The following is a 23,606-nucleotide window of genomic DNA, read 5'->3' as shown; positions in this document are numbered from 1 at the left end:
TAACATTTTTTTTGTATATGCGGTTATCAAACTGTTTCAGCACCAATTGTTGAAACAACTACCCTTTGGAATTGCATTTGTTCCTTTGTCAAAAATTTTCCATACACATGTAAGTTTAATTCTGTTCTGTTCCACTGGTGTTGATGCCACACTGTTTTGATTACTGTACCTTTAGAATTCTTGAAATCAGATGGTGTGAACCCTCCAACTTTGTTTTTGTTCCAATTTGTTTTAACTGTAGGTCCTTTGCATCTCCATACAAATTTTAGAGCCAGCTTGTCAATTTCTATAAAAAAGCCTGCTAGGATTGGGATGAATCTATAAATCACAATTTGGGGAGAACTGACATTTTAACAACACTGAGTCTTCCAACCCACGAACAGGTATCTCTCTCACTTATTTAAGTCTTTCAACTCTTAGCAAGATTTTGTAGTTTTCAGTGTATAGGTCTTTCACTTCGTTTGTAAGATTATCCCTAAATGTTTCATATTTTTTTGATACTACCCCAAATGATTTTTTTTCTAATTTCAATTTTGGGTTTTTCATTGCTATTATACAGAAATACAATTGTTCTTTGTATATTGATGTTGTAACCTGTGACCTTGCTGAACTTATGTATTAGTTCTACTAGCTTTTTTGTAAATTCCTTCAGCTTTTCTATGTAGATGATCATGTCATCCACAAATAAAGACAGTTTTACTTCTTCCTTTTCATGCGTTTTATTTTTTTCTTGCCTGCCTGCACAGGCTAGAAACTCCCGGAACAAGGCTGAAAAGAAGTGATAAAAGTGAACATCCCTTTTTCTTTTTTTCCCCCCTTTCTTATTCCTGTCCCTTTTTCTCCCCCCCCTTCTTGTTCCTGTCCCTTTTTCCTTCCCCCCCCTTTCTTATTCCTGTCCCTTTTTCTTTTTTTTCCCTCCTTTCTTATTCCTGATCTTGGAGATACATGATTCAGCCTTTCATCATTATGTATGTAGTGCTAGCTGTAGGGTTTTTGTAGCTACTCCTTGTTAGGTTGTTCTATTCCTAATTTGCTGAGAGTTTTTATCAGGATCTTTTTTTTTTTTTTTCCCCTTCTTTCTTTTCATCTACTGACATGTAGTTTGTCAATACAATGAATTCCATTGATTGATTTTTGAATGTTAAACCAGCCATGGGTTCTAGAAATAATGTATCACTTGGTCATGATGTATGGTCCTACTGTTAGATTCAATTTGCTAAAATTTAGTTTATAACTTGTGCATCTATGTTCATAAGGGATATTAGTCTACAGTTTTTTTGTAATGTCTTTGGTTTTGGTATCAGGATAATCCTGGCTTCACAGAATGAGTTAAGAACTATTTTTTCTTAAATTTTCTAAAAAAGTTTATGTAGAAATTGTGTTATTTCTTCCTTAAATGTTTGGTAGAAATCTTTAGTGAAACTATGCCTAGATTTTCCTTTGGGAGAGAATTACTAAGTAAATTTTGACTTACTTTAATGGATATAGGGCTATTAAAGTTAATTCATTTTTTTTCTTGAGTGAGCCTGGGCAAGTTATGTCTTTCAAAGAATCTGCCCATTTCATCTAAGTTGTCAAATTTATTGGCATGAAGTTGTTTATAATATCCCCTTATCACCCTTTTTAATATCTGTAGAATCTGTAGTGATGTCAACTCTTTCAATGCAGATACTGGTGATGTGTGTTTTCTCCTGATCAGTCCTAGCTAGAGTTTATCAATTTTATTCATCTTCTCAAAGAAGTTTGGTTTTGATTTTTTCCCTGATTTTTATTTAACAGATTTCTGCTTTGATCTTTATTTATTTCCTTTCTTCTTACTCTGTTTAATTTGCTCTTCTTTTTCTGGTTTCTTAAGGTAGGCACTAAGACCTTTCTTCTAATATTTGCATCTAGTGCTACAAAATTTCCCCAACTAATGTTTTGGCAACATCAGACTAATTCTGATGTTGTGTTTTTATTTTTATACTACTCAAATAACTTTCTAATTTCTTTGATCCATGATTTCGGAAGTATGTTTAGTTTCCAAATATTCTGGAATTTTTCCAAGACTGTTATTGATGTCTAATTTAATTCTACTGTAGTCACAGAACATATGTTATATAAATTTATTCATTTACATGTATTAGAACTTCTTTTCAGGCCCAAAATATGGTCTACACTTACTAAAAATGTGCCATATGTCAAAAGGATGTAGGAGTGTTCTGCTGTGGTTCTATACCTATCCATCAGACCAAGTTGGTTGATAGTATCTTGTTCTATCAAGTATTGAGATTGAGGTACTGAAATTTCCAATTATAATTGTGGATTTGACTGACTTACCTTGCAATTTTATCAGTTTTTACTTTATTTTGCTTTAAGGCTCTGTTACTAGGTGCATAAATAGTTAGGATTGTTATGTCCCTTGGATTAATTAACCTCTATTTTATCATGAAATGAGTTTATCTCTGGTAATATTCTTTGCTCTGAAATCTACTTTTGACTGATATTAATAGAGGCACTCCAGCTTTTTCTTTTGACAAGTATTAATATGGTATATCTTCTTCCATCCTTGTAACCTAATTGTGTCATTATCTTTATTTATTTATAAAATATTTATTTATTTAGAAAGAGCAAAAGCACAAGTGGGGGGAGGGGCAGAGGGAGAGGGAGAGAGAGCATCCCAAGCAGACTCCACACTGAGCACAGAGCCTGATGTGGGGGGCTTGATCCCATGACCCTGAGAGCATGACCTGAGCCAAAATCAAGAGTCAGAGGCTCAACTGACTGAGCCACCCAGGCACCCCTGTGTCATTATCTTTAAAGTTCATTTCTTATAGGCACATAAAGTTAGGGCTTTTTCATTCAGTCTTACGATCTCTGCCTTTTAATTGAAGTATTCAGACCATTTATTTTATTTTATTTTATTTTTTTTTAAAGATTTTATTTATTTATTTGAGACAGAGAGAATGAGAGAGAGAGAGCACATGAGAGGGGGGAGGGTCAGAGGGAGAAGCAGACTCCCTGCCGAGCAGGAAGCCCAATGCGGGACTCGATCCGGAGACTCCAGGATCATGACCTGAGCCGAATGCAGTCGCTTAACGAACTGAGCCACCCAGGCGCCCCCAGACCATTTATATTTAATGTGATTATTGATAATGGTATTTGAGTCTATCATCTTGCTGTTTATTTTCCATTTGTCCCATCTGTTCTTTAATCCCCCTTTTCCTCTTTTTCTGCCTTCTTTTGGTTTAATCAAGTTATTTTTAGTGATTCTCTTTTAGATGCCTTTGGCATCTAGTCTGGTTTTTTTGGTTTTTGTTTTTATTTTCTTAAGATTCTAGTCCAAAGCTGTAGTTTTTTCTGTATTGCATTTTATCAGTTAAGACCATGCCCTTCCTTCAACCTCTGCTCCACCACCCCTAGCTAACTAACCCTCCTCTGATACCAGAGTCAGTTACATACAGAATTTACTATCCTTCTACAATATTTGTCATTCACAAACGCTGCTAGTAAGCCCTTAATTCTCTTCATATAAATCAATAACAACAAATCAACAGCTTAGAGTTGAGGACAGTATCTTACAACAGATCACTAGAACCCTGCCTAGAAGCTCTGAGTGATCCACTAATCATGTCCACTGAGTATAATTATTCATCCAATCATTAAAAACGTCCTCTGAGCATCCTGAACTACAGGGGAAGATAATTAATGAACATAAAACTATTTGGAAGACACTAAGACCAACAGGGTAGATCTTTTGAGAAGGGTCATTTATCTCACTACTTCGATGTGTGGTAGCACTAAAAGGGAATGTGATACTTGGCCAACGTCATAAAAATCTAGAAGATACCTGACTATTATACACTCTTATTAGTCACAAACTCAAAATACAGATTGTTACATATTCTCAGTAATATCTGTTTTATCCTATTCAGTAGGAATTAAGAGTTCAGAGTTACAAGGTAACAGAATTTCAAGTTAACTGTGCTTTGTATTCCACTTTCAAATAAATGCAAATAGTTACTGAGCTATCTTTGGAAGGTTTAGAGTCTAACAGGGGGAAGAAAGAATAAACAAACATCATTAGTATATTAAAAATGTTAAGTGCTACAAAGGGAAATAGAGCAAGATCAAGAGGAACAGGAATGCCAGAGAGGACAGATGCATTTTAAATAGGGGGTTGGGTGAAAAGTGACATTTGAGCAAAGACTTGAAGGTGATAAGGGAGTAAGCCAAGCAGAGAGCTGGAGGAAGAACATTCTAGGCAAAAGAAACAGCCACATGCAAAGGCTTAAAGGCAAAAGCAAGACTGGAGTGTATGAAGAAAGGAAGTCAATGTTGGGGGAGAACCTGGAGAAGGGACCATTGAAGCCATAGACCTGAATGTCCAGGGAAAGGGTCATCATGTATTTTTCTGCTAAAGGGTAGACAGTAAATATTTTAAGCTTCGCAGGCCACATAAGATCTCTGTTGCATATTCTTCTTTGCTTCTTAAACCAAACCTTTAAAAAATGTAAAAACCAGTCTTAGCTCACCAGCCTTACAAAAATAGGCCTAGGCAAGGAATTGGCCTGTAGAACTTAGTTCAGACCCTTGTAAGGCCTCTGACTTTTATTCTAAGGGAAATATTTGGCTCATGTTTTGAAAGAACCACTATGCTTGTAGGGAGGCAAGAGAGACCAGTTAAAAGGATACTGTAGTAATCCAGAGCAGAGATAATGGTAGCTCAGACCAGAGTGGTAACTAGCAAAATGGGAGACATGGTTAGATTCTGGCTTTTAAACCAGATAAAGTGAATGGATTTGCTTCATCAATTGGATTTGGGAAATGAGAAAGGAGTCATGGATGACGCCAGACTTTTGGCCTGAAAAACAAGAAGGACCAAGTTTCATTAACTATGGTTGGAAAGACTGTGAGTGGATGTTTTTGTTTTGTTTCAAAACAAAGTAGAATTTAAATTCCTTCAATCCTGCCACAACTTTGTAGCTATTTTATTTATTCTTCTAGAACTTCAGAATAATTTTTAAGTTACAAAAAGATCCTACTGTAATTTGAATTAAATTGCTTTAAGCTTAAAAATTAATTTGAGAAGAAATGGCATCTTAACTATATGCCAGCTCATAACATGGACCAGGTATTCTTTGGTGTCTCTGAACAAGGTTTTATAGTTTTCTTCAAACAGGTTCTTCACACTTCCTGATGAAAGTTTTCCCAGACATCTGTACTTTCTTTTGTTGCTACTGTAAATGAAATACTTTCTTAAAATATTACAATTTCTAGATAGTTCTGATTGCATTTAGGGATGCTATGAATTTTCTATTGACTTAGCTGCCCTTGCGAACTCTCATTTTCACACTGGTTTACTTGTGTTTTATACAGATATATGAATATCTCAACAATGTAATTTCCCCTGTTTATTTGCAGTAGCTTTATTATTTTTTACTTCTAAGCCATTTCTTTATGTACTGGCTAGATTTCCAGAACAAACTAAATAAGTCATAGCAAGCATGGTTTTAACGGGACTACCTTCAAGTTTTCAGTCTTAAGTATGAGGTCAAAGTTGTTTCTCATGGTTTTTAATTGAGTGATCAGATTTTTATCTTTTCACTGTTTTCAGGTCTCAGTTCCCTCTTCACCATCTGCATCAGTTGCTACTTCCTTTTGAATCTTGATAACAAGGTGAGTCAGAAATTTAGGGGTCCTCCTCCCTCTTCTTAATCTACTTCAGAATAAGTAATTTGCATGGGTTGCCTTTCAGAGTCATCCCTTTCCTTTGAAATGAAATTTATTTTTCATAAATTCAACTATTTTTCTTTGCTTTGTTTATCCTAATAGTAGGAAGTCTATTCTTGCTAAGGTTTAAAGCAGTAGTTCTCAACCTCAGTGTTACTGACATTTTGGGCCAAATAATTCCTTGTTGTGGGGGGCTTTTCCATATTTAGCAGTATCTCTGGCCTATACTAACTAGATGCCAGCTGGAGCCGTCCCTCCAGTGTTAAAACCAATAATGTCTCTAGATATTGCCAAATGTAAAGGGGAAAATTGCCCCTGGTTGAAAACTACTGGTTGAGTAAAGTAGATGATGTGGATTCCAACAGAGACTGAACTTGCTTTCTAAAGATTTATTTTTATTTATTTATTTATTTATTTGTGAGAGAGAGAGAGAGCAGCGCTTGATCCCACAACCCTGAGATCATGACCTGAGCTGAAACCAAGAGGTGGATGTTTAACCGACTGAGCCATCCAGACAACCCTAAACTTGCTTTGTATAATCACAGAACTCATCTCCAGTGCCACCTCCTCAATGAGGCTTCATATGACTCCTCAAAATTAGGATACTCCCCCTACCCGATGCAACCCACCTATGCACATACACCTTCCATTAACTCCCACAGATTTCAAACCGTTGACCTCTGGGGGCCCTTGAGACCCTTTCAAGGGGACCGTGAGGCCAAAACTATTTTCAATCAATACGAGCACATTATTTGCCTTTTTCTGCTATACTGCCATTTGCACTGATGGCACAGACCCCCCGAGCCCAAGTCAAGACATGGGCAGCAAACTGTACTGCCATCACTGTAATCTTCATCATCATGCACTCAGGTAACAAACAAACAAAGTCAGTTTCACTTAGGAATGTCATGAGGAAGCAGGAACGAAATATTCATTTTATTAAATTTTGATCTCTGAATACACATACGTCTTTTTAACATTTGGTGTGATAAATGGCAAGTGTGCATAAAGCACTTTCTACCCCTAATTAAAGTATAATTGGCTGTCTTAAGGAAAAGTACTTGTATGACCGTTTGAGCTGTGAGCTGAACAAGCCACTTTTTTAATGGAAAATCATTTTTACTTGAAAGAAAACTGACAAATCATTCAGGCCTGGAAATCTGGCAGACATTTTCTTGAAAGTGAATAGAGTAAACCTGTCACTTTTAGGGAAAACACCCAAGAGTATTTGTTATCAAATTTCAGTTTTGAATACAACAGGCGTAAGTCCGACCACTTTCCAATACTTGGACTTTTCTGATGGGATTAGTGGTAATACTGAAAAATGTGAATTTTTTATAATGTATAATGTGTCAGCATTTGGAAGATGTGTTTGTGTCAGCGATCCGATACTTTCTAAATGATGAATGTTAGAAAATCATGCATGGATAAAAGATCTTTTCAAAATGCAGAGCATGAAAAGTTTATTCATATACTTTCAGATTCTATTACAACCAAGGAACTATCAATTGTTGAATTTTGGTTTGGTATAAAAAATATTCAAAATTATCTGAAAGGCTTTTCTTAAAATATACCTCCCTTTTCCACCTATATATCTGTATGGGCCAGATTTTCTTTATATACTTCAACCAAAATAACATAAGACAGCAGACTGAATGCAAACACAAATACAAGAATCTAGCTATCATCTATTACACCAGACTTTTTTTTTTTTTTAAAGTTTTATCATACCATTAACATTTATCTATATCTTACTATGGGAATGCAAGAAACTATCTAGAATTTCCATGGAAGATCTACTGAGTAGCCTGTCACAAATCCTAATCCCATGAGTATGAACTTCTTTTCTTCATAGGAACACAGGTAGACTTAAAAAGATGTTAAACAGTCTAATATTCAATAACCCAAGACAGGAAACAACCTTCTAAAATAAACAACGGGGTGGAAAATGTCATTCCAATGAATGTTTGAAACACTCATTCAAACAATAGTAGGTATCCAGCCCATGGGAATCAGGAACTGTGGAGGGCACAAGTGGACCAGGAATAACACATGGGTCAAAGAGTTCATGTTCTAATAAGGGAGACAAAAATCCGACACAAATAAAATCATGTTCAAGATGGCGGCAGTGCTGGCATTTCCAAAGGAGGTGGCCAAAAGGGAGAGGTATCTTTTAGGGGACAAGGATGAGGTAGGAAAGGGAGTACTCTGGGAAGCCATCTAGGAAAAGAAAGGTATAGGGTCGTTCTGAAAGATGAATGGCGGCTGAGGTGGAAATGGAAGGGGTAGATAAGATAAAGGCATTAAAAACAGTATAGCTGATTATTTGCTTCAGTTGCTCTAACAGAGATAAGTTGAGATTGTTAGAGCACATAGAATAAGGGGAAGTGGGGTTGGAAATCACCTAGAGAAACAGAGACCAGGTCATGAAGTGCCTTGTGTGCCATGGGAGGAGTCCGCATGGCAGGTTTAAAGCAGGGGAGGTATTTTAGAAAGAGTATTAAGGACTAAGATACTGCTAAGGTCCTTAAGAAAGGTCATGAGGGTCTTCATCAACTGGAAATGGAAGTCAGAATCAATTCACAAATCCCTTAGGAAGTAGGGGTTGATACTATCTCGTGAAAGATCACATCTTAAAGAAGAAGGAGACAGACTGGGGTGAAAGCCAAGTTTTAGACTATGGAGACTGGGTAGAGGAAGATACTCATCATGGATAAAGGGAATAAGGAAAGGAGGAAAGGAAACTGGGAGAGGCGCCTCTCCAAGAAGACTACCAGTGGAAACAGTGATTTCAGGAATCAAATAAACCACTTCAACAATGAAAACGAAACAAAACAAAACAAAACAAAACAAAATAACTCCCCGCCCCAAATTTAAACAAACTTGAAAACCTGAAATGAAAAACTGAGAAAGAAGTTAGAAATTGATCTGTTAGATGGCAGTACAGAAGAAAGCACGTGGTGTTTAAGCAGCAGCAAATGGCACTTTAGGACTCTATTTTAAAAACCCCAAACTGGGATTTATTGATCTTTTAAAATCACCTCATAATCCGTCTTACTTTTGCTCCTAAACAAAAGACTGAAAATATAAAATAAAGCCAAATACATACCTTTTCTGCTTTTTTGTCAGAAATGTCTTGCTTTTCCAGAACGGCCATGCTCTCCTTCAGGTTCTTCACAATGTCTGCTGGAGATTTGTGCGACTTCCCGAATGGGAACGGCATGGCGGCAGCGACAGACACCTCGCTGAGCTCTGCCTGCTTTACCTGCGGACACAGCACAAGGCACAAGTGAGAAAAAGTGGGGTCAACAGAAGACATACTTTTTGAATCCTAATGTGGGAAGAAAATCAGTGTTTGAGAAAGTCGTTTTATAACAAGACTTTCAAAATGAGCAGGAACTGGGAAACCCACAAATATACAAGGGAAATGATAATGCAGAGATATCTTAGAATTACGGAACACTTCGTACTTTTCAAAAATACCTTATCACCTGCTCTCCTAACCACCCATTTGAGGAGGAACATGCTGGTGCTGATGAGCAGGGCAAATAGTACTGCCAGGCCCCACACTAAGTACTTTAATTCATCATCTTATGGGATCTTTTTAAAGAGTTCCCTGAGGGACATTATTACTCCCATTTACAAGTGAACTTTAATGAGGTCAAGAAACTGACTCAAGGTAGTAAGCGATAAAACCAGCTCAGGTCTGTCTTGATCCAAAGTGTCCTTAATCATTGCACTACACCTTTAATTAATAGATATCTCTATTTGGCAGTTGAGGAAACTGAGGCAAAAAGCTAGGTAAGGAGCTCAGCCAAACAGCACTGGCAACAGGCTCACTCTCTAGGTCTCTCCAGATGCATGTTGGCCGGTGTTTACACCGTTTCCTCCCAAGCACCCAGTTGGACACACACCTCCTTCTCTTCAGTCAGTTAGGGTCTCAGAGTTGGAGAGACTCTGGGACCGAGCCTTGGGCAAATCTCCCAGCAGATCCTCAAGTCCCTTAAGTGACAGTTTCAATGTGTACTCTTTTTGCCTGGATAAGACTATCTCCTATGAAGGAACTCACTGGATAAAAGCCTAGGGATAATGAACTTCTGGAAGTTCTTAATTTTTTGTGGGTAGCCGAAAACAATATTTCAACCACATAAACCACAATATTACATCATGTAAAAGGAGGACATCAACTATTCCAAGAAGTCACCATGAAAAAACAAAGTTACTAACAAGACAAACAATGGAAGTAACTTGGGAACGTGTCAGATCTTATAATTACTTTTACTAAATAAACTGAAAGAAGTTATGTTCATAGACATTAAACAACCTCATATAAGATACCAAAAGATAACATTTTTGAGAAGAGCCTTTCAGATCACTTAGGTCCGTGGTTTTCAAACTGTGAGTTCCAAACTCCCGTATTTAACTGTCCCTGAGGCCCACTGCCCACCTCCGCCAAAGTTTTTTTCCCCATGTCAACATAAAATATCTCCAATGCACAGACAGCATCATTAACACTTCTTTTGAACTTTGCCTAAGACTTCACTTGAATAAAGTATTTGAATGCTTTTTCTCTAAAATTTGAGATACAGTGACCTGCATATCTGTTTATAAAGACACACTCAAGGGGAAAGAGCATGCAAATTAACACTAACATTAAGCCTTCAATTAAATCATGAGCAAGTGTGTTATTTCTTGACATGTTTTGATATGATCTGTTCTGACCAATCTTTACACCCAAATATCACCTAGATAGCTCACCATCTTCCTATCAGCTTGTAAATCTGCTTAATCACAGGACCAAAGAGAAATGTCCTCAAACACAGGTTCTCAAAAATCCAAAAATGCATAAAATTACATCTAAATATCTTGTCTATGACAAGAAGTTTAGATCAATTATAGCTGAGTTATCCCAAGTGGCTGTTACATTATCAGATTACCTGGCTAGGTACACAAGTTATGTTCATAGACACAGACCTCCACAAATCCTGGATCATTCTTTCCCATTACTTTTTTTTTTTTTTTTTTTTTTTGAGGGGGGTAATGCAGGTTGCTTTTCCATAAACACAGTGAATTCACAATCACAGTAAATCCCCTGAAAATACAATCTTTCCTATTTGTACTCTGCAAATGATAGCAATGATGCTACAAGTCAATGCTGGGTGGAGGGTGGGTATGTTTAATGGTATTTTGCAGGAAGTGCTATGGTACTATGCAACAGAGATACTGTCAGTTCTGGCTCAATGGTGGAAGAAGTGACTTTCCAGGGCAAAGGGGGTTTTAAAAGGTTCTACCATAAACCAAATTCTCGTCAGAGTAGAAAGAGTACAGCTGCCGAAGAGAACCCATATAAAGTATTTCTGTGAGGGAAAGAGGAAGCATGACACAATCATTCCTTGTAATTAGTATACTATGCGGCCAAAATTTTGCAGAACATAAAAACTAGTAAGACTGTACTTTGAGGAAATACAGTTAGTAACGAGCACTCAAAACAAGAAGTGGACACGCCTCAGCAAGATCCTTGAACCATGTGAAACGGTTTTGGAACTGACAATCCCAAGAGTATGGAGATACCCGGGCTGAAGCAGCAATGGTAAACAAGGATTAAGATGGTTAAAAAACACCTTTCACCATAACGACCTGCTTGCCTTTCCCGCAGGGGAAGGAACGCTTTCCTTCTTTACCATCAGCAGTATTTCATGACAAGTACTTGAGAGAGTTTTAGGGATTAGTTACAAGAGCCCACTGATGAAGGCCCTTCAATAATTCTGCACTGCCCTTATAATAAAATCCAAGTTCTGACCATGGCCCTCCCAGGCTTTACCCATTTCCAAGTCATGGCCCACTGCCCCGACCTTTATCACAGAGGTCCAGCCACACTGATGTCCTTTCTGTTCCCAGAATATGCCAACTACTTCTAAGCCAGAGTACCATGTTTGCAAATATGGTAAAAATCTTAATTTTTAAATCTAGGTGGTGGGCATACGGGTTTTCATTGTTACTCAATTTTTCTGTATGTTCAGACTATTTCTTAATACTGTTTTAAAACTGCCTGAACTATGTTTTGGACATAACTGGAGTTCATGAAAGAAATGGACAAAAATAGGGCTTCTGGGTGGCTCAGTCGTTAAGCGTCTGCCTTCGGCTCAGGTCATGATCCCAGGGTCCTGGGATCGAGTCCCACATCGGGCTCCCTGCTCCGCAGGAAGCCTGCTTCTCCCTCTCCCACTCCCCCTGCTTGTGTTCCTGCTCTCGCTATCTCTCTCTCTGTCAAATAAATAAATAAAATCTTAAAAAAAAAAAAAAGTTACACTTAAAAAAAAAAAAGAAATGGACAAAAATATATAATTGAAAAATCCATTTAGCTTTCAAATACAACCAATTTCCTCCATCCCTTCAAAAATTTTTTTTTTTGGTTCATAATATACCTCAGCAGGACTCTTTGGCCTGAGCCAAAATTATTAATGCAATTGGGAGAAAACCAGCCACTGTTAGGATTCTAGAGGGCTGTAGAAACCCATACCTACAATTCTCAAACTGGAGGTAAGCTTGCTCCTGATGGTGAACCGTGCTGGATGCTTGAATCCCAAAGATAAAGAAGCCTTAGACAGGAAATTTAACCTGAAAATTTGAGGGACTGGGCGAAGAATAATTAAATATACTAGTTTCATATTAAAACCAACATTTATGGAACTTCATGCTAAAGCTGCATGAAAGGAATCTGCGTGAATACTGAGCACTGCACACCCCTTAGCTTCCGTGCATTGCTCTCCCTTAGCTGTTTCCCTTTCTCTCCAAATGCCCTTCCTTTCTGCATTTAATTCAATGACTCATCTTTACTTCAACATTGATGTCCTTCCGGGTTCCACCCTTGGCTGTGTTCTTACTCTATATTCCAATTGATCTCATCCACCCATGGTTGGTTTCTTTCTTTCTTTTTTTAAAAGATTTTATTGATTTATTTATTTGAGAGAGTGAGAGCACAAGCGGGAGGGAGAGGGAGAGAGAGAAGCCGAAGCAGACTCTGCGCTGAGTGCTGAGCCCAATGTGGGGCTTAATCCCACAACCGTGAGATCATGACCTGAGCTGAAACCAAGAGTGAGATGCTTGACCTACTGAGCCACCCAGGCACCCCTACCCATGGTTTTAATAATCTGAAATCTATCTCCTGCCCCAACCAATCAGCCTACACTTCCAACTACTGCTCTCTGTAAATGTCCTCCAGGCAACTCAAACCTCATCCCAAGTCCTACTTCTTTTTTTAAGTTCCCCTTCACAGTGAATGAATCCATTGTTCATCCAGTCACAAACCCCAGTCATCATACCAGACAATTTCTACTTGTTAGCTCTTCCATACATAATCAGTTCACAATTTCAGTCAATTCTATCTTCTCAATCTCTCTATGCTACAGACACCAAATGTAGACCTTCACTATCCTCCACATAGGGCAGTGGTTGTAAATGGGGCCAATATCACCCTTAGGGGATATTTTGGGAAATTTGGTTCACATAAGGATTGGGACTACTGAAATCACCAAGAAACCCAAAAAACCAAAAACACTTTTTGTGCTGTTGTTCACATATGCAAAGCCTTCAGCAAGCTTCTATATCCTTGGGGGTGAGAGGGGGGGGAGTTGGGCTGGGGATCAGAATAATGAAAGTCCTTCTATCTACTTCTGCACCTATGTCCATCACTAAGAGTTAAACTTCTAGTTTTTAAGAAATGGTGACATTATTATGCAAAATTCAAACACTGAAGGACGACACAAGGTAGACAGTGAAAGTCACCAGCAAAGCCTATAGAGACAACAGGTATTAACAGTTTGGTATACATTCTCCTTTTCATTACTTGCTCTGTAACTGTGGTCTTTTGTACTGGGAGTCTACTCTCTTCTTCAAAACAGATGGAGACCAGATGATACTAGAAATGGTCACTTAATATCTTACAAAGAACAAAAACTGCAAATTACTGCTTTGTTATGTGAATACTCCTAAGAGCACAAAGCTCCACCCCAAAAAGTGCTGGAGAACATACAGAACACCCACGGGAAAATAAAAGTCTAATAACATCATTAGAGTGAGCACTGCTAGGCACTGCCCTTCTTAGGCAATCTGACTGCTTCTGGCTTGTGCAACCGCCTCCTCCTAACTGTAACTAATTCTATTCACCTATGTACTGACAAATACTGAAAAATAGTCAAATGGTCTATAAACGACTCATTAGGACATTCAACCATCCACAAACTGACTATGCACTTACTATATGCCACAAACATGAAGGGTGCCTGCTCTAAGGAAGACAACACTTTGGTGTGCATGGATGTAGGTGTTAAGTGTGTAGAGACAATAAGGAAAAGTGTTGAATGACAACACATTCTTAGACAGTTGAGTTCATAGGACTCTACACTAACTTAACTATTAGATCTGACTCATAAACTTGGTGGTCAAAGCAAAAACTGCAAACAAACAAAAAACCCCACATACAATAATAAGATTGTTACACACAAAGACTATTAAAGTACTTAAATAAGCAGTCATGGAAAGTGTGAAATGTAGTACACACCTGAACCCATTTTTAGATAGCTGGCTCTGAGGCCTCCTGCTTCTAGGGCTGATTTCCTTAATTCAAATAAATACTGAATATCTACAACATGCCAGATTTTGTGCTAGGTGCTAGACTATCCATACAGTTGTGCAGGCCAATTATATAAAGCACAGTGGTTAATTACACAGCTTTAAAGACAACCTGGGTTCAAATCCTGATTTCACCATGCCTTAGCTTACTTGGACTTTTCTTCTTCTTCTTCTTCTTCTTTTTTTAAGATTTGATTTTATTTATTTGAGACAGAGAGAGAGAGAGAAAGAGTACAAGAGGGGGTAGGGTGAGAGGGAGAAGCAGACTCCCTGCCGAGCAGGGAGCCTGATGCGGAACTCGATCCCAGGACTGCGGGATCATGACCAGAGCTGAAGGCAGTTGCTCAACCAACTGAGCCACCTGGGCACCCCTACTTAAGACTTTTCTAAGCCCCTTTTCCTCATCTCTAAAAGGAGAAAAATAGCTACCTCACAACTTAGCATAAGAATTAAATTACATGTGTTTAAATATGCTTAGTGCAGCATCTGAATATGGTCAAATATGAATAAATAGTAATAAGGGATAATTACACAGGCTTTTTTTTTTTTCTTCTAAAATCTGATTTGTGACTATTTCCACAATGAAAATTGGGTAAAAAAAGACTACCCTCAGACTGGATAGCAATATAAAATGAGTGATCTTGTTTTTCTTTTTTCTTTTAAAGATTTTATTTATTTATTTGACAGAGAGATACACAGTGAGAGAGGGAACACAAGCAGGGGGAGTGGGAGAGGGAGAAGCAGGCTCCCCGCTGAGCAGGGAGCCCAATGTGGGGCTCGATCCCAGGACCCCGGGACCATGACCTGAGCCGAAGGCAGACGCTTAATGACTGAGCCACCCAGGCGCCCTGATCGTGTTTTTCTTTTTAAACCTGCATCTCAGAAGTTTTGATTCAGCTTTTGGATGGACAGGATACATGCCCTTCTTAGCTGTAAATAAGATGCAATGACTTAGCTCCATTAAAATAAACCATCAATAGCTTGAAGAAGCAATTGAACCTTTGGTTAATTACCAAAGCCACCAAATACATGCTCATCATTAACTATGTCAAAACCAAAAGTAAGGGCCCAAGAGATACAAGACTTTAGAGTGTCTTTTGCAATTAATATACCTTGACTAGATTCCCAGGGGCCCAGGATGTTCAACACTGGACACCATGCAGGAGTCAAACTGACACTTGTATAGCCTAGATGGTAAACCAGAGGGCTGTAGTAGTGGTAACAGTAACTATTTAAAATAAGATCTCTCATAGGACACATCAGAGATTACAAAGCACTGTTCACTTCTCTGTTCAATACCTTTCCTAATGACTTCCCATTTCATTCAGGATAAAATCCAAACTCCTGACCGAGGCACGTAAGGCTCCTTGTGATCCACTCCTCTCTGTTCTCATCTCTTACACTCTAGACTTGAGCGCTTGAATTTCTGGGCCAGGCCTAAGTACATTCCCCATACTGTTTATGGAGAGCTCTTAGCTCAAATCACCATGGCTCTCTCCCTCATTTTACTCACACTTCTACTCAAATGACACCCTATCAATAGGGCCTTCCCAGACCACTGTTTCCAAAATAGCACCTCTCCCCTGCTCTCATCTCCTTATCTTCTTCATTGCTCTCCTAGTACTTATCACCATAAACCGACATATGTTTATCTGCTCCTTTCTGTTAAAAACGTCCTATGAAAACAAGGACCTCACTGGTTTCGCACATTCATTGTTGACCCAGAAACTGGAAGAGTGCTTGGTACATACTTGCAGAATATTTGAATGAATGAATGAACTATTTCTTTTGATCCTCAAGGAAAGAGTAGAACTCTTTTGATCCTTCATTCCTAAGAGAAGTTTTATTTTTTCCTGTTCTATAGATGAGTAAACTAAGGCTCAAAAATACTGGATAATTTGTTCAAATATCATGAACCTAGTTAGTAAAGTGGAAGAGCTGGGACTTCAAACAACTATGCACTATCAGGTTATCCAGTATCTTTCATATTATAATGAATATGTTCATTACATATCAGTAGGCTTAAAAATGTTTCTCTCTGCTTCTTTAACCTGCTTCTTTAAGATTTATGTGCCATCTGGTGATGGGTATTGGGGAGGGCACGTTCTGCATGGAGCACTGGGTGTTATGCACAAACAATGAATCATGGAACACTACATCAAAAACTAATGATGTAATGTATGGTGATTAACATAACAATAAAAATTTTTTTAAAAAGATTTATGTGCCATGATGGCAGAATTATTTTCAAAAGTGGAAAATGGGGAAAACAACAAAAATCTTCCACAAATATAACTGAACACTGTAAAGTCATCTAAAATAAATGCTTCTGAAGACTTCCACTGACACGAAAAAATGCCCGTAATTCCTCTTAACTGAAAACACTTTATAGATTCAAAAGTGCAAATACATATACATACTCTGTGTGTGTATAAAGTAATCCCATGTGTGATCTATACGTGCAGATACATATGCTAAGAGAAAGAAATATCAAGGATTAGTAACAGGTAGTGAGAATATGAGCTGTATACTAAATTTTAAAGGTTAAGTATTTACAATATGCATGTAATACTGTTTTTTGATAAAAGTACTATTTTTAAAAATTAATACATGATCATTCCTCTTAAGAGGAACCAGGTCTCCATGAAGGAGCAGGAAATACACAAACAAGATGAGCCTGGGACATGTTAATTACTTCAGGAAGCAAAGATGAATGGGTTCATGACAAAAAAAAGACACAGGGATCAATCTGAAAGGCTCCCACAGGCCTAAGATGATACAGTTTGGACATAAAAAAGAAAAAGGACCACAATGAACTGACACACAAATTAAATATTTGCATATATATAATATATAAATTATTACATATTTAATAAGAATACTTAATATAGTTAATATAAGTAAAACATTAAAATCCATGAAAATTATAGTACTAAAAAATTTCATCAGCCACTTTGGAGTTTTTGAGAGCAACACCTCAATACCCCCAAAACTGGTAAATAAAGGAAGGGAACAGCACATTTATCTTGTCTTTTCTGTATAGCCTGTATTTGAGGGTAACCAAATAGGTGACAAGGAAAAGTTCACATAGCTAGTAAACACAGGAAGAAAAACAGAAAATTACCATTGTGTAATCCCTGATGAATCTAGGATCTAGGCAACAATCATCAATGGTGATCATTAAAATCCTAGGAGAAAGGGTGATGGAGAACTTCACAGTGGATACACTGGAGCTGACAACTTGGAAGACACTGATCTATTGCTAAAAATAGGACAACCAGACATCAATCTGTCTCATGATATAATGCAATAGGAAATACAAAGCTCCATCTATAAGTATTTGATCTCCTTTCTCCCACTGTTAAAACAAAAACTCTGAATCTAATTAAGTTTCTAAAGCCACCAGTGTATAGGAAAACGGGGATAAAGAACAATTTAAACAACATCACTAGGAAGCAGTAAGTCAAGCCCTGAACAAGGGACAAGTCAAATAACTGGGTTTCTCCAACAGATTAAAGAGCACAAGGCAGGGTGGGGTGGGGAGCACAGAATATTAAGTAAGAGACTAATTCAATTCAAATAAACCAACTGTCAAAAAGATATGTTGGCAATCAGAAAAATTATACATTGGACAGATAATCAAGGAATCTGTTAATTCTGTCAGGTATTATAACGGACTATAGTAGGTAAGAAAAAAATACCCTTAATTAGACATACATACCAAAGTACAAGTAATTTGGGATTTGCTTTAAAATATTCCAGTGCCCCTCAGAGTAAGGTGGGGTGGGGGGAACAGATGAAACAAGGCTAGCAAATTATTAACTGCTGAAGTTGGAAATTAATTATACTAGAGTCTATTTGTATATGCTTGAACATTTTCATAATTAAAAAAAATTAGTAATAAGGAAAAGTTCCTATTCTGAAGAGTTGGTATATTTCTTTTAATTGGTATGTCTACTGCACTTTGCTTTGTCCCCTTATTTGCCAAAATGTCCAAAGTTAAATTTATGGGTAACTACAAAGACTACCTTAATACCTGTTTCTGACATAAAAACAACCCATTCTCCTCTACAGAGCCTCATAGCTCTCCTACTTCACTGTTCCGAACTACACGGTGTGTGTTCATTTTGTCCACTGCAGTTCCATAAACTAACTTTTCTGTTTACAGCAGACAGGAAGAGGAAGAACATCTACAGAGGAATAAGTACACGGGCAAGTCCTTCAACAGTGCCCCTCCTAGAAATAATTCTTGGAAAACCACAGCAATACCACCATGGGTAGCCCCTCCTTGGGAGGACCCTTCTCTACTTGTCCAAAACCCGGCCCATCCCCACCCCATATCTATAGGTCAGCCCCTCCAGGAAGACCACACAGTGCAAGTCCCCTCCCTCCTCACACTCCTAAGCTTTTAAAACCTTGATGATGCTGTGCTATTGTTATTTACATATGTATCACTCCCAACGACCCAGGAAGCCCTGTGGGGGCAAAACTGAGTATTAGCCATAATGTTATACGCTTTGTACAAGACTCCAAATACATTTATTGACGGGCACTGAAAAACACTTCTCAAACCCAAAACAAAGAAGGCCACAGAAATGACTGATATATAAACAAACAGGAGTTAACTAGAAAGTTTTAATTTGAAACCCAGCCAGTAAGGGGCTAGGGGCCACCACGTAAATGGTTTTGTAGGTGAAGTGAGCAGGAAATCTTAGGAAAGCACCTATAATTTACCTGTTGCTATGCACAAAGCTGGACCCCTACTTGCTGAGCAACTCTAATTTGTCCATGTGTATGCTGTTTGTGCCAAGAACATGAACATGGCAAAATTCTGATTAAAGTGCGATGGATTCAGGTAGTTAACCAACATGGAATACTGCTGGGTTCCTAAGACTGAGGCACAATTTGTAGAACTATCCTCTTTTGGATCTTCACAACTTTTTTTGCATGGACTGCTTTTATTAATGTTAAATCAGAATGAACTTAACAGTATTGATCACTTGTGCGTTATACTGTGATGTATATTCTCTAATCCAATGTCTCCAGGCTTTTTTTTTTTTGAGTTTAGTTAACATGCAATGTTATGGTAGTCTCAGGTGTCCAACCCAGCGATTCAACGGTTCCGTGTATTTATCAAGATAAGTGTCCTCTTAATCCCCTTCACCTATTTCCCCCATCCTCCCCCCACCCACCCACCTCCCCTCTGGTAACCATCTGCTGGTTCTCTATAGTTAAGAGTCTGTTTTTTCTTTGTTCATTTGTTTTGTTTCTTAAATTCCACATATGAATGAAATCATATGGTATTTGTCTTTCTCTGACTGGCTTATTTCACTTAGCATTATACTCTCTAGTTCCATCCATGTTGTTGCAAATGGCAGGATTTCATTCTTTTTATGGCTGAATAATATTCCATTGTACATAGATACCACATTTTCTTTATCCATTCATCTATCGATGGACACTTGGGCTGCTTCCATAATTTGGTTATTGTAAATAATGTTGCAATCAACACAGGAGTGAATATATTCCTTCAGACTAGTGTTTCTGTATTCTTACTACAAACACTTTCTATCTATGAAACTATCTCTTCCCACCCTCTCGAACTCCTATGGTAAATACTTCCTATACATCTTCAGATTCACAGAAATGGCTGGCCCTGAGGTCCCATAATGAGTGTGGATATCAGGATTCAAGGCAAGTCTCTTGACTCCAAATTCTCTTTCCATTTATCTTTTCATTTTACATACAGATCAAGTATGTAACAAAACATACAACGTAACAGTATTAAATTATCAGAGTTACCAGAAATAAATGTTCACCAAGTGACTTTTTAAAAAATATTGATTTTTAAAATTCTGATCAAATAGGTGAAAGGCAATTTCTAAGATTACTGAGTTAAATAAATATGAAAAGAATATCCCTGAATGTCCCCTATCCCCAAAAAACACAAAACAAAAATTGGCCCGTACTTCTGTTTCATACACTTTAGAAAGAATTCTTACTGCTCATTACTGAAAACCGAAGTTCCTTTTCTATTAAACATCAGAAATGCACTGCATAGAGAGCTAGGCTATGAAAACTGTATACTCCTTTCCAGTTTCAAGTAAGACTCCCAAACACACACAGAGGTCTGAATGACCATGAGCTTCTCCATCCTTTTGTTTTAAGTGAATTACAGAATGAGTACTTAATGAAACAGGCTTAGTAAAAATGATGTTTAGAAATAATTTCACTTTTGTGTTCTTCTAAAACTGGCTTTCTATTAATCCTTGAGAGTTTATTTTACTTACACTAAACCTGGGAATGTCAAATTATGAATGCTTATGAAATATTCTCTAATAATGAAGTTCATTCTATATTTGAGCAACAAAGCCAGAGATACATGCTTACAGGAGAGGGCTTTGCTTTAGTAGCTGATTTATAGACAAAAGTAATTTTACAAGAACTTGTTTTAAAGTACCAGCTCATGTAAAAAAAAAAGCTGTGTGTTGATTTTACAAACAGGAACCTCATGTTAACTTTCAGTTATTTCAGATAACCATATTACTAGTGTCAAGTTTTACTGTGGTAATTTCAGTGTGCCATGCAGTCATTATGGACTTTCAAGACTAAAGTTATGATAATTAGGTACAAGAGAATATTTCAAGCTACTTTAAATCCTTCTGGAGCAAGGTGGGGCATATATAAACACCCACTCAAACAGTTCTACAATTCACTTTAAAGACAAGAGTTGGAAGTATTTTAACTAAACTGAACACACAGCTAAGTAACTCTTAGGAGTTAAGAATGTATCATGGATCAGAGCTCCATGACTTCAATACACACACACACACACACACACACAGGTACTTCACCTCTGCAGAAAAAAGTGTGCTCTTTACATATATATTTCCTCTCTACCCCAGTAGAGGATTGGTCCCAGGAGCAGTTTTCAAATGTCTTTTGTTGTTTAAAAGAAAGGTGGTCTGCTCAGGACTAAAGCAAGAAGCCATGAACGGGAGTACTCCTACTAAAAATGTTTTTCTTCTAGTTGTGACTAAATGAATATCAGATTCCAAATCAGCTTAGTAATATTACAGATAAAGCTGAGTTTAAAAAATTAAGGTCCGTGTCTTTATGTTTCAACCTTCTGTATGCACAATTTGGCAAAACTTAGTATTTTATATCAATAATTCCATGCAGAATACACCTTTAACAATGTCTTTTAAATAAAGCTTCACAGCTGAAATTTTTGGATCAACACAGCTCTTTTCTGAGTCAGCAGGGGGTCACTGCAGCATTTCTCCAAAGGATGGGCTGTTTTATAACTTCTTCAGCAGAAATACTCAGGTCACAGCTTTTGGTCTTATCTCTAATGGGTGACCAGATGTCCCTTCCCTTCTGTGCAGGATCTGCCCAGCTTTACTTTGTATTAAGGTACTAGGCCAGTTGTCCCTGGAAGTCATTAAAACAAGTGAAGATAAAGAAACCCCTTGTCTTCTCTCTACTAGCCAGATGTATCTGAGTCAGGACTGTCACTGAACATTAAGTGTCAGTTCTTAATCTTTATAAACCCTGAAGAAATGATCCCTGGCCTGCCCACCTTAGAGAGCAATTTCTCATAAAGAATGACCAACCAGCGGGCTGCTCTGGCCACAAAAAGACCACACGATGTTCTGTGCAGTTCTGGATGCCAGATACTACAGTAAAAGAAGCCAAGGAGATTCTGAGTGACTCAGGTAAGGCAGCAGTCTGAGAGTCAGAACATCAAGATTCTTAACTTGTACCAAAAGCTTATGCCAATTTCCACTGCCATCAACAGTGCACCAGCTAACCAACAGTAGGCTCTAGAAATCCTTTTGATTTCTGCCAATCTGTCAGATTAAGAACTGCTATTTTCTTGATCTCCTCCTCTCCCTAACCCTCTCATTCTTGCAATTCTTTTTATTTGAATTGCTGATCACTGGTAACAATGAACATATTTTCATGCCTACTGTCCGTTTGCATTTCCTTAGTAAAATTGTACATCTCTACTGTCCATGAGTCTACTGGGTTTGGAGTATGTCTTCTTACTGATTTGTAGAATACTGTATAATTATCAATATTATCTCTTTGGCTGTTATTTTTTTGCAAATATGTTGTCCTACTTGGCCATTTGCATTTCAGCTTCTTAAACTTAATGTACAAATCATTTTCTTATAGCTTTATCTATACCTTTTTCTTTATGAATTCCAGATTTTCTATTGGGCTTGTAACTGCATGCTGAATATGAATGCAAGATTTCATATCTACAGGTATCAGACATTATTTACAATTAAACAATGAATATCCTTTTCTGAAATAATGTTCTAGGAGAATCTAATTTAACAAACCTCACTACATTATCCAGTTTGACAAAGCACGTCAACTTTTACATTAATGCTGCTTAGTTGTGGGAAAGTCAATCAAGAAATCCACTATAACATGAATTCATGACCTTTCTCCAGTTAATCACCAACTGATTTAAGTTATTTGGAAGGGGGGCAGCACAGAATACATTCTTTATATATAACTACACAAAAATACATGCTAAATAAGTACAATGTTAAACACTAAACTTGATACATTTTTCAAAATTATAGGTGTATGATTTGAGATTTTTAAGATGAATCTACAGACATGCCTTTTAGACATGGATTCCAACATGATGTGACCAATTTCTCGTACCTAAACTTTATCCCAATCTAAGCAAGCCAGAGGCAAATACCAGGATTAGAAGTAAACTGACAATATGCCATCAAACCGCGGTAGCAATTTCAGTGAGCATCAGGTAGGAATATTTTGCAGCAGACATGTCTCCTCATGTCCTAAGCAATGATGCATCCAGGACTAGGGTAAAAGGAAAGTGAGAGATTCGTGTAGAAGAAACTCAAAGCTTTATGAGCAGCCTAATCAGACATGTTATTATGTAAATTACCATCACCACACTAGCCTGTGAGCTGTGAGTGTGCAAAAGCCATGGATCCACTTTCAATCTGCACTACACTGAGCATAGTTGGTAACCAAATTCCTATATAATTCATCCAGTTTGGGTTCTGTGACAGGTAAAGATGAACTGTGGGGGAGCGGACTCAGAGGACCCCCCCGGTTATTCTCCAGGCATTCCAGCTTGTCACTGTCCTTAAGAGTGTAGTGTTTCGAACTGAATATGTTCCATATGTGATCTGACCAGCCAAGACTACCCATCCATGTATTTCATAAATGTAGTCTTAGACTCCATCAAGAGCTTTGGCTGCTTTCTACTG

At 37.7% G+C, this 23,606-nt stretch overlaps 1 protein-coding gene across 1 annotated transcript in view; it reads right to left on the bottom strand.

Annotated features, from left to right (window-relative positions):
- CAB39 (calcium binding protein 39) overlaps window positions 1-23,606 on the bottom strand; it is an 86,278-nt gene that overhangs the window by 40,950 nt on the left and 21,722 nt on the right. The window contains exon 2 of the mRNA XM_045867770.3: window positions 8,822-8,977. Coding sequence (XP_045723726.1) covers window positions 8,822-8,935 — 114 coding nt within the window. The 5' untranslated portion in view covers window positions 8,936-8,977. The remainder of the gene's footprint in view (window positions 1-8,821; window positions 8,978-23,606) is intronic.

Source organism: Mirounga angustirostris, unplaced genomic scaffold (genome assembly GCF_029215605.1).
Source record: "Mirounga angustirostris isolate CCGP_5_RB_7025 unplaced genomic scaffold, mMirAng1.0.hap1 SCAF_3, whole genome shotgun sequence".
Classification (NCBI taxonomy): Eukaryota; Metazoa; Chordata; class Mammalia; order Carnivora; family Phocidae; genus Mirounga; species Mirounga angustirostris.
The sequence above is the reverse complement of the archived record's forward strand: the minus strand, read 5'-3'. Positions and strand labels throughout refer to the sequence as shown.